The following is an 11,750-nucleotide window of genomic DNA, read 5'->3' on the forward strand; positions in this document are numbered from 1 at the left end:
GACTTTTAAATAATCTACCTCTTTAATAAGACGATACGTATAACTTGATGGACAAATGTCTTCTCTTTACCTATACTACCTCTTTTCTCTTACCCCAGGGCCTTTTATTGAATTACATACTACCCTAGTTATGGGTTTTCACAATCTTGATAGTATTTTGATTCACACATACCCAGAGTGCACATTTGTATGTTAAAAGGAGAGGAATAGAATAATTTATGGTATAAATCTTTAGCATTAGTCTTAATTTTTCTTTATCTAGTTTATTTCATGAGGAAATCAACTTTTTACTCCCATTTGGACCACGTTAGCTCTGAAAATTTAATCTTATCCAGAAAGGACACTGTATACTGTTTCATCATACGCTCACTTTGACAAATGTGTCTGCTTTGTGTGCACGTATAACCCAAATGTCAAATATTATATATTGGCTTATATGGGAAAAAAATAGTTTAAAAAGCTAGAAAAAGAGAAATCTATTATGTTGAAGTCCTTAAATATGTGTCATGTTCTTTTATCAGTGTTTCATTTATAGGTAATTACTCTGTGCTTTGAGAGAACTGTATTTGGCTATATAGCAGAAAAGGTTGTTTTCAAAATAAACTGGGGAGTATAAAAATACAACTGAGATATGAGTCTGGTGTCTACCTTCTTTTTTATTGACAAATGAGAAGTATTAAAAGTTAATACCTTTATTTTCCCTTTCAAATGATCTCCATATTTATTTTGGGGTGTTAGGAAGTAAAATGATGAAAATGAGCATATTTTCACACATATAATACCTAATTTGTGAAAGAAGTTGGAGATCACTATGGCCGACTGTGCTATGTTCTGTGTACTTGACTAGTACTTTTGCTAGTGGAGTATGATAGTTTCTTCATTTGATTCCACCTTCCCTGTCTTCAAACTTAGACATGGTACCTCTTAAGTTATGCCCCCTTGTAATACAAGTAATTGAATGTGTTAAGTTGTTAAACTTCTGTATCAGTGATCTGAAATCCTAAGAAAACTTTAAAACTAATACTCATCCAAAGGCTATAAGAATTAATGATGTGAAACTTCAGTTAGGGTATTTATTTCTTTTGGGTCCCATGTGGTATGTATGGAACATTTGTATCTTTAACTCACTTTCCCCTTATAAGAGTTATCTTTCCTGCCACGCCACCAAGGAGGTATGAGAAGAAAATAATGACTAGTTATGTGATTAGTGAAAGATTTAATATCCAGTTGTCTAGCTCCACAATAATTTTAGTGACCTAATGGAATTACTTGATGACAGCCTTACCCTGAAAAACTATGCCTAGGAGATAAAAAAAATTTGAATTTGATCATGGTACCCCTAAAATGTAAAGATTAATAAGAAAAGGTCGAGTAATTAACTACAATTAGAAAATAGAATCAAGAATGCTTCAAAAGTTACACCTTATCCTATCATTTCAGTAATTAATAATCTCAAATTTCTTTTTCTGTGTATTTATGCTTGTATGTTTATGTTGATAGATTTAAATATTTAATTTTTACATAGGTATTTTAGATATGGATCCTCACACTGTCATACATTAATGTCATGTTTGTCTTTATGGTTATATCCAGACAGTTTAATCTATGTATGAACATAGAAACCCATTGCTTTGCTGAATTCAATTTAACCTTTAAAAATTGGATCCAGTCAGATGAGTTTAAAATATAAAATAATGGGACCATTTAGAAGTTTTATGGTCTCTTGGTTTTGTGTTTTCGTAATTAGAAAAATCACAGGAAATTCAGGGATTTAGGGTTGCAAGCTTATTCACTGCCAGATTAGGGCCTAACTTAAATCTTGTCAGCACTATGTAATAGCCTCTATTGTTAACAAAACAAACAAAAAAAGAATTTCATTGTCCCTTACAGGGAATTTTAGCCTTTTAAGTTTCACATTATTTATGCCTTATTTATTCTGTAACATTCTGTTAGTGTAATGGTCTTAGTTGATTTATAGATCAGGGATTCCCAAAAAAATAACTTATTAGAGAGAAAGAATCATCTTAAAAACTATTCATTATAACAAACATTTCATTTATTATTTGTGTTTATTTACAGTATTTACATATTGCACAATAGCTGGAATACTATTTTACATTTATTATACAAAGAATAAATGAAATTAGCCTTGACATCGTTCACAGATTTACACTCCACTGTCTCCAAAATATGACTGAAGTTTTTCATTCATGCAATTTCAAATAATATTCTGGAAATTTAATTTTAAAAATGCTGTATCATACCATACACTATATGAAAATATATTTCCAGATTCTGTGTATGTTTCTAAAGAAATATTCTCTGCAATTTCAGCTAGTCAGGAACAAGAAATACCATTTGTAGAACTCTACATCAAGTGTGGAGTGTTATCTTTTTCTAAAATAATGATATTACTGTAAAGTATACTAATGTAGAGACATATACGCAAACTGTCAACAACATACAAAACTCAAAGAGATTATGGAAGAGTGTCTGCAAAAATAAACCTCTTGTTCACAAGGGAATGTGTTTATAAAGTTAAGATCTATTTCTGTTGGTTTCCAAGGCACTTCTCATGGTTCTTGATGTGTTGCTCCTTTACCACTACTCACTCCTGAAAATAAAGACATTTATTATATAATTACTTGGAGTCCTGTAACTATTCCTGTAAATTAAAATTATGTAACATTTTTATAAACATGAAAAAAATCTGTCCATATATGTTTCTGTGTTTCAAAGAAGTATAAACTTTTGTTTTGAAAAATAACTTAGTTCTGCAGTTATGTGCCTGCTATGTGCAGTGTTTGCCTGCCATATAATTGGTGCTCAGTTTGCTGAAAGAATGAAAATCATAAATAAAAGTAAATGTTTATTAATGTTTTACTGAAGAAATAGTGTTTGGTCTTGATATTTGTGCTATAGTTAAAATCCTCAGTAATTCAGTCTACACTGTCTTAGAAAGTAGCTGGATTGTCTGGTTTATACCATCAGTGTTAACAAAAGATTAATGAAACTAATAATTTAATCAAGATCAAAAACCATTTATTCTAGTATTCCACATAGAGCTAAACCATTAGTATACTATTTATTTTCAGAACGGCAAAAAAAACTCCAAGGTTATTAAGATTAGATCGTATTTTGTACACTATGCTGGAGTTGTCCTAGGTACTTGTTAGTCAAAACTACATTTCATTGAAAATACTCCTGAGTCTTGATATAGTTTATCTGTAAATCCAGATTGATGAAGTTTGTTCATGTGAAAAGTCTTTGTAACAGGAAGATTAGTTAGGAATATAAAATTTCTATAATTATTTGGCTTAAGGATGTCAATTAATGAGCTTCAGAAATAGGCATTTACTCTGAGACAGCATAAATATGTAGAATTCAGTCACTGGGCTAGGACCCCTTTCAATACCTGCTTTTCTCAGATTTTATTTGACCATTAAGAAGAAAATATTTTCTGGCGTAGAAAGGAGTCTTACTCTGCCAGCTTTTGTGATACCATTTTCATGTATTAGAATTTTAGAAGAAAAGTATTTTGGTACAGTGGAGTGATATTACATGGTTTATGGTCACATTGGAATAACAAACAGAAAAACAAATTGTTACAGGTAAAGTCTCTATTGTGTCTTCTACCACCAGAAAGTGATTCATGCGTGTTACCATTAGACTCTCATCTCCAGAGTGTCTTTGGTTAATGCCTTTTAAACCAGCTTGCAAAGTAATAGATAAACTCTCAACCATACATATTTTTGCTTTTAGATTTTGCTATCGCAGATTTCAACTTTTTAATTTAGAAAAAATTAATTCTTAAAAAAATAAATGTTATGAGTTGAACAGAACTATCAGTGTCTTAAACTTTACCAAATTTTGGCCAAAAGGAATAGTTACTAATAGTTGTAATACCACAGCTATCATGATGGTGACCTTTTTTTTAATTAATGCAATTTTGTTTAATTTCACACAATAATGATGTCCTTTTGGGGGATATCAGTTTCTGAACACACCTTAATCCTTTCACATTTAACATTTATTTTCCAGTTAAGACCTAATTTGGTGGTTTAGGGTGGGTAAATGGGTCAAGGGTAATATTAATTATCAATGTGGCCACCCCCCCCCAAGCAGCAATTACTATACATGCCTGATAAAGTAATATCAGGACTTGAGAATTCTTAAGCATTATCTCTTTTCTATACAGCTTTTCTGTGGAGAACCACACTAGTATTCATTTTGTATTTGTTAAAGCAGTGATGTGCCCATTCTGCAATGGAAGCAGAAGTAGAACCACTCTTAGTAGCAATTCTGTATAAGCAAAAGTTCCACTGGTGATGATTACACTTGCTCATTTGTTTACAATTAATGTCTCTCCAGGAGTAATTGACTCAGGAAATAGTGGCTGATCAATTAACTAATAAAGAGGAATAATGTACACAGTTTGCTTTTTTTAATAGATGTAGAGATAGGGGAATTCCTCTCCTTCCACTTCTAAGTAAGTGGATTTCCCACCCCCCACCCACCCCCTGCCACCCCCAAGGAGGTGCCTGGTCTTTCTTGAAGCAATGATGATTGTACCTAAGATAGACACTTAAAAAATATAACATTTTTTATCTAGCATACTGCCTTCGGAGACTTACAAAAAGCATGCATTCATTGCTTTTTGTTGTAGTGTCTTAAAGAGCCTTTCCTATGTGCCACATGGGTAATGGACTAGAAACTGAACATTATAGTAAGAAATGAAGGCGGGAGATAAATACTGTATATTTCCCAACCCATGTTTTCCCTTGCCCTCTCTCCCCTTAGAAATTTCAGTGAACCTATATAAAATGTGGTATCACAGTCATCTATTTACCACTTTATATCATGCTTCATTCCCCCAATTGTATTCCTCATTTATTACAAGTACTTCTTATAAATTTAAAATAGATTCTGATAGGGAAAAAAATGATGTGAAGGATAATGTTAATCATGTGCCACGCATGAAGTCAACATTTACCCTATATGCCTAAAACAGAAGTGCAAGGGCTTTGTCTCAGCTTTCATCTGCTGCTTTCTAAATATTTATAAGCATTGCCTTAGTGTGTCTGTATGAAAGAGCTACACATGCCCATTTTACATGAGACAAATTAGAGTAACTGCTAGAAAAATACAAAATAATATTGCCTTTTTAACAATGTTTTCTTGTCAGCTAGTAAATTTTCTGGGAACACAGACTCTTGAAGACAGAAACCATACATTAGTTATCATGGTGTATCAAGCTTCTAGTAGTGCCTGATGTAAGACATAAAGTAAGTTTAAAAGTGGTAAAACTAAAATTTTGTGTTGCCGTTTAACATTACAGAACTCTATGGCATTTATGTCAGGAAAATAAAGCCAGAACTTTTCAGTCCATGTAGCAAATGCATGCCTGACTTGTGTTTTACATACCAACCCTCAAAAGCCAAGGTAAAAAACTGAATTTATAGACTCTGGAATTGTGTTTATATTTCTGCTACTAGAGACTACAGTAAAATAACTTTGATAGGTTTAAAGAGGATAGCTGTTATCTGTAAACTTATTTGCATAATGATAGAATCAAACTATCATTTATATAGGTACATTTATTAGATATGTTTATAAAATTAGTATCAATTGATAGTTTATCATATATTGATTTGAGTGTAAGTGAATGAGTAAAAACCTAAAAGTGAATAGTCATGATTTTCTTTTTTTTTGCATGGGCAGGCACCGGAAATCAAACCTGGTCCCTGGCATGGCAGGCGAGAATGCTGCCTGCTGAGCCACTGTGGCCCGCCCAGGCATGATTTTAAATATGCACCCTAACTTATACACTGTCATGTGCTGAAATTAGCTATAAAGTTTGTGTTTCACATTAACGCATTAAGTGGCAACTAGATGAATAATTCAGAATAGCTGCCTAGGGCACTGTTTATAGGCCAGTAGGGGCCTCCTTTTATTTATGGCCAGTATTTAAGATATTTTGAGTTTTAAATTATCCATACTCAAAATTAAGTCTACCCTAGCCAAAGAATGAGTCTTTCTGAACTCCCATGAATTTTTCATTTCCCAAACAAAATTCAATCTTAGTTATGTGAGCCAGTGCAATACTGCTGTCAGAGAGCTTACCTTATCCTTCCATGCACATTGGACTGACAGCCAACCGAGTAAGAAGCCTGGCACATCTTTTATAGTCTATAATGGGAGTAAATCACAGAGCTTGTCAGTTACCTGAACTCTTCTTTATAAAATGAATAGCCTTTAATTTTTGCAAGTACACCAGTGAGAGAAGCTACTTATTTCTATAAATATCCAGAATTCCCTGGAAGCAATATATGTTATCTATATTCATGGGCTCTAAGTTGTTGATTTACTATTTTATGATACTTCAGGAGATTCAGCATCACATGGCAGAAGTTAAATAATATCATTGGTAGGGGGTGGAGGAAGGAGGAAGTAGAGGCAGAATATACCACAGAGCTTCCCTCTCTCTTTGCACATTTTCTTCTCAGTGGCTACCAGCATGCATTAAAATAAAATAGTTTTGCTTCCTAGGAGATAGGGTCTTTCCATACTCTTGTATGTAACTTTTAGGCTATGTTAAGACTGAGTCCTCACTTCAGTTAATCAAAATAAAGCTGCCTTCATTAAAATTCTAAAGAAAATGGGTCAAAACTCAAGTACCAAGGCAGAGAGAACTAGATTGGATGATGAAAAGAAGAAATAATTAAATAATTCTAAAAGGAGACTGATTTCCCACATTATTTTATATAATCTTCCGTTTTACCTTTCCAATAGGTACTCCATTAGTGAAAATAAGTGAGAAAGTTTTGTCACCATGACCATACGTTTATTTCCTCAGAGGGAAGTTCTGTGGAGAGTTGTAGCAGTTTACAAATTATCTAAATTTATTTCTCAAGAGGAGCAAAATTCTACTTAAAAATGAAACAGTTCATACTCTTAACTAAAAATCTAAATGAGTAAGTAAATTGACATATAAATAAATCTGCCGATATGTTAAACAGATAATTAGCCAACTACTTCTAAGAAATACCTTTTTAAATATTTAGGACAAAAGTTAGCTTGGATTCAAAGGAAGAAAAGTAATCTAACACTGGAAGCTGGGTCATCTAGGTTCCTAGCTTATTGCTCTTTTTCATCAGTTGCAGCACATTTTTAGAATATAATTGTCCTAAATAAATTATACATGGTACTTTTACAGTATGTTGTGTAAATTTAAGGGTTGATTTAATCAGAGATTGTAAGTATGTCTATTTGTTAACATGTTAAGAAATCCTAAAATTGACCACATATTCTCACTAAATCTAAATGTTCTCAAGGCAGTGCTTTTCAAATCAACGTGTGTCCAAATAATCTAGCATCTTAATACAATACAATGTAAATTTTGATTCAGTAGGACTAGGATGAGACTGCTGGTCCTGACACCACATTTGGAGTAAGAAGGCTCTGTGGTTCCTTTCAGTTCTACCACTTCAGGATTCTATGGCTCTTCTTTGATACAAATTAAAACTAAATAGAACTTCAGCTTTCCAGGTTCTTTTTTGCAGGCTAAGAAGAAGCAGAGACCAGGTAAATAGCCACTCATCTCAACGTACAGATCTGTAAGCCCACGATGAGTTGTAATTTTACCCTCACTATAGCTTTACTTTATGGATGACCAGGAATCTTGATTCATGAGCAAAAAGGGGCAGCTAATATGGGGCATAGTGTAGTGTGCTATAGTAAGGATATGAGGAGTCAGAATATGAGGTGTTATGGTCCTAGTTTTGCTAACTAGGAAAAAATTAGATATAATTACTTCTAAAGCACTCACAAATTGTGAATCTTTAACTCTATGATTATAAGGCAATATTTCACATGAAAATATTAACACACTGAAATAACAGGAGGTTTCTGGCTCCAGGAAACAGGTTAATTGTTCTCAAACAGAAGGTGATTCCATTTCAAAAGAAGGATATAAGGAAGTAATGGTGTGCTAAGTACACATGGCATGAATGAAAGGGTGGGACTGAAGCACAGTGCTTGAAAAATATAAAAACAGAAGTCCTTGGGAAATGTTTGCTACTTGTCTTAGAGTGAGAATGGTATAGTAATAAGAATGTGGGTAGGCCTTCATTTGAACTCCAGTTGTTGATGCTTGCTTCCTTGTGATATGTTTGAATTAATCTGTACTTTAGTTTTGTGTGTAAAATGGTAGTAATACCTACCTTCTTGGACTGTTATAAAAATGAACTGATAGGATGTCAGTGAATGTGCCTAGCAAAAAACCTGGCACATAGTAGTTATTGTAGAAATGATAGCTATTATTATTTGGAGTAACTTTGTTGACTAAACAGAAAACAAATTTTCACTTCATGTAAATTGGCTTTTTAATTTTTTTATTTTTTTAAGGCATGGCAGGCAAGTCTAGTCTGCTGACGAAATCTGCTGGTACCCTCTGGAAAGTCTCTGAAAGTAGTTACTATGATATCTGATGTATCTGCATGACTTTTCTCTTGCAAGCTCTAAAATGACATTAAAGTTTTAGTCCCTACAAAATGTTTAGTTTAGAGCTCTAGCAGATGTCTCTCTAACTAATAAATCACTTGTACTTGTTATGCATTGTGTAAAGAGGATGGGAACCCTTTTGGGGAAAATACATTTTGCTATGGATTAATGCCCAGAAAAAAGAAAACAATAATATGGACATTGTCATAAAAAACCTACAAGAAGGAGAGAAAATTACAGCTAGACTGATGAGCTAGACTGATGAGGATAGCTGTGCATTTCTGAACTAGTGATGAAGGCAACCAGAAAAAAAGAATTTTCAAATAACAATAAAATTCCTGGATGATGAGTTTATAATTACTGTTGGAAGAAGTCCCTGGTCAACGTAGTGGGGATGGCAAGAAAGTTTAACCAGAATGGTTCAGGCCAATCCACTTTACACCCTAGAGTATAGTGACTCAGCAGTAGTCATTTTAGCAATTCATTCTTAACTTTTGTTTGACTGTCATAGTTCAGTAGTTACAAATACAGGCATTATGCCAGAAGTCATAAACCAAAGAAGTATGTGAATCACAGGTTTCAGCCCATTCCAAAGGCTAATTCCCATGAATATAATTTTCTGTTTTGTCATTGGCTGCTGAGAATTTAGTTACCTTCTTCAGTGGTCTGGACACCCTTGTCCCTTCCTAACTCTATAGTTAAGAAGGAATAAATATTAGCAAATGTGCATTTTAGAAGGCAGGGGCCTATTTAATTAAATGAAAGGACATGAAGCATGTTTCAGACAATCAGTCTTTACAGTGTCCTAGCATTTATTAAAGCAATACACAGATGCTGTCACTTACATGCAGGAATGGTGCAGTCCCTGGTGTTGTGATAAAGTCTGTGAAAGTGTTTGCTGCACTTTGGACTAAAATAAAGAGGACCTGGAACATGGAAGTGGAAAACAGATAATGAGGATTCAGCAAGATGCAAAGGAACTGAAGGAGACGTGAAGGAATGTAAAGAAAACTTACCTGTAAGGTGTTTTAAGAACTTGTCCTTCATTCTTAGGTCTCGAGGAACAATTTCTGTTGAGAGAAAAGAAGCGAATTATCATGTTGCCTGAAGGAAGCATTTTTTTCCTCACATGATCTTAGGTGAATGTTGAAGAAAGTTATTGGAAACTTCACTGGCCATATTACTTTGAACTAAATAATACATACTGGAGCCTTCCTTGGTTGTTATATACCTATAATGTGAAAACTTGTACCCAGACATATAGTTTTAGCAGCTCACAAAGCTCTTATATTTTCTCTCCAGTCTCTTAACACCAAGATAGGGATACTGATTGTGAAGTTATAAGGTGAAAAAGATTATTTTTTTACAACAAGCTTCCAGTGAATACATCATTTCTAGATGCTTTTGTTTTGAAGAGATTGTGAATCAAATCCTACACCCTCTCAAAGTTTTAGGAAGCAAACCTGATCCTTCACACAACCAAAGAAATTGTTAAATAATTTTACTTTGTCCAGCTGCATATTTAGAAGAAGTATTGAATGCTTTCAAAACCACCTGTTATGAGAACTGGTGTAAATGAATGGAGGTATACATTAATCTGGTTTGTAAGATAAAAATAAAATTCCTAGGAAAAGACTGTTCCAAGCATATCTTTTGTTTTGCACTTGGTAAATAGCAATGGTTTCATTGGCATTCCCTCTGTTTGCAGCCTTTGTTTATTCACAGTCATCTTTAATCATTTTCACTTATCTGTTCTGAACTGGTAACTTAAGTGATGATTGTATGTGATGTCACACTTTATTTATTTTACCACAAGTACTTCTTAGATCCTTCCCACATCTCATTTGAAGAGAGAACATTTCCATCCGAACCTTGCTCACTTCGAAGGTTTAGACATCTCCCTAATGTCAGTCTTCATTTACTCTTAAATGAAGTCAGTCTATATAAAATTGACCTTATCATATTTGGCCTAATTGTGTCATGAAAAGCATTAAAAGCTTACATGCTTTCCTCAGAAATTTCCCATGGGGCAGTCACTCTGAGAAAGGCTCTACCATAGAGGGAAAGCTCTGAAACATTTCTTTTTCAGTTGCAACTGCTTCGTTGAAAATATTTCCATTTCTAAAATAACACCACAGTTATGGCATAGGTAGCAATTCATATGGCTTAGATGTGGACTAGTTACGATTATGTGAGCTATCTACACATCGCCCCCTACTTTTTTTCTATTTTTCATTTTTAAAATGTTTCCTAGTTTAAAAAAAAAATCAGGATCTTTTTAAAGTGTGTTTTCTTATAGACAGTTCTACTTCCAGCCAAACACAATTTCTCCTAGTGTCTTAGATATGAAAGATACGCAGATACACTAAAGATTGAAGTCGTTAAAAGGAGTTCGTGATTACACAGACATGCACACATTATAGAGACTTGTTGAGATAAATATATGAAGAGGCTGACTTACCAACTCTTTGCTCCTCGGGATAAACTCCGTAGTCAGAGACCTCCCTACGGCCCAGCGTATAGTCATGTTTGCTGAAAATCTGCAATCTCTTGTATTCTCCCAAGTGATATTTTTTAAGTTCCTGAATGATTTCCATGATGAGGTTTAAAAGAGTCTGTCTGTCTGTGATTTCTCGAGATTCAGTTCTCCCTCGGCAAGGTCCCACTGTCATCAGCAAGAACACCAGCCCCAGGAGGACAGGACGCCTCGGTCCGCTCATTTCAATTTGCACAGGGAAGCCTTAGGATGGTGCGTTAAGTTAGGAATGAAGCTGGAAAATAATCCAACACCCTCTCTGGGCTCTAGGTTCACTGAAAGAAGGGGGTGGCGATGGGGGGAGGGGAAGGGAGGAGAGACAGAGAAAGTCAGGGTTGGCGGAGGAAGGGGAAAAAGCTCTGAGATCCCAGAGGAAGAAGTGGCCAACTCCTCGTCTACACTGTGGTCAGATTCGGCCACCTGGTGCTGGCAGGCACACGCGTACGCAGTCTCCCGGGCGCTCACCGCGCCGCCCGCCCCGAGCACCGCTCTCCTCAACCCCACCCCACTGCCCTACGGAAGGAGCCGCACGAGAGGCGAGCCTCGGAGCCTCCAGCGCCCGCGAAGAAGGCATCCTTAAAAGTTCCGGGGACTAACGCTGACCGGTCGCCTCCCGGCCGGGCGGCGCTACCACTCCGCCAACCTTCCTCAGTCGGGAGGGGTGCGAGAGGGTCGGCGAAGTACAATCGCCGAGGGTCGGTCAATTGAGGTC

General features: G+C 35.2%; 1 protein-coding gene across 1 annotated transcript; it reads right to left on the reverse strand.

Moving 5' to 3' along the window:
* Window positions 1-2,166: 2,166 nt before the first annotated feature.
* Window positions 2,167-11,491, reverse strand: ALKAL2 (ALK and LTK ligand 2). The gene is made up of 5 exons (XM_077153040.1): window positions 10,964-11,491; window positions 9,519-9,572; window positions 9,348-9,428; window positions 6,124-6,189; window positions 2,167-2,614 (listed from the first exon to the last, which is right to left on the reverse strand). Exons 1-4 carry the CDS (start codon window positions 11,220-11,222, stop codon window positions 6,125-6,127), a joined length of 459 nt encoding a protein of 152 aa, XP_077009155.1. The 5' UTR covers window positions 11,223-11,491; the 3' UTR covers window positions 2,167-2,614; window position 6,124.
* Window positions 11,492-11,750: the final 259 nt, after the last annotated feature.

This window comes from Tamandua tetradactyla, chromosome 3 (genome assembly GCF_023851605.1).
Source record: "Tamandua tetradactyla isolate mTamTet1 chromosome 3, mTamTet1.pri, whole genome shotgun sequence".
Lineage (NCBI taxonomy): Eukaryota > Metazoa > Chordata > Mammalia > Pilosa > Myrmecophagidae > Tamandua > Tamandua tetradactyla.

What these genes read in the sequence shown, in the direction of transcription:
- ALKAL2 (XM_077153040.1), bottom strand. Translation starts at nt 11,222, where the DNA reads ATGAGCGGACCGAGGCGTCCTGTCCTCCTGGGGCTGGTGTTCTTGCTG. An exon ending in TCCCGAGGAGCAAAGAGTTG is followed by an intron (nt 9,573 to 10,963) that starts GTAAGTCAGCCT and finishes TTCTCTCAACAG; the next exon opens with AAATTGTTCCTCGAGACCTA. An exon ending in GTTCTTAAAACACCTTACAG is followed by an intron (nt 9,429 to 9,518) that starts GTAAGTTTTCTT and finishes TCCATGTTCCAG; the next exon opens with GTCCTCTTTATTTTAGTCCA.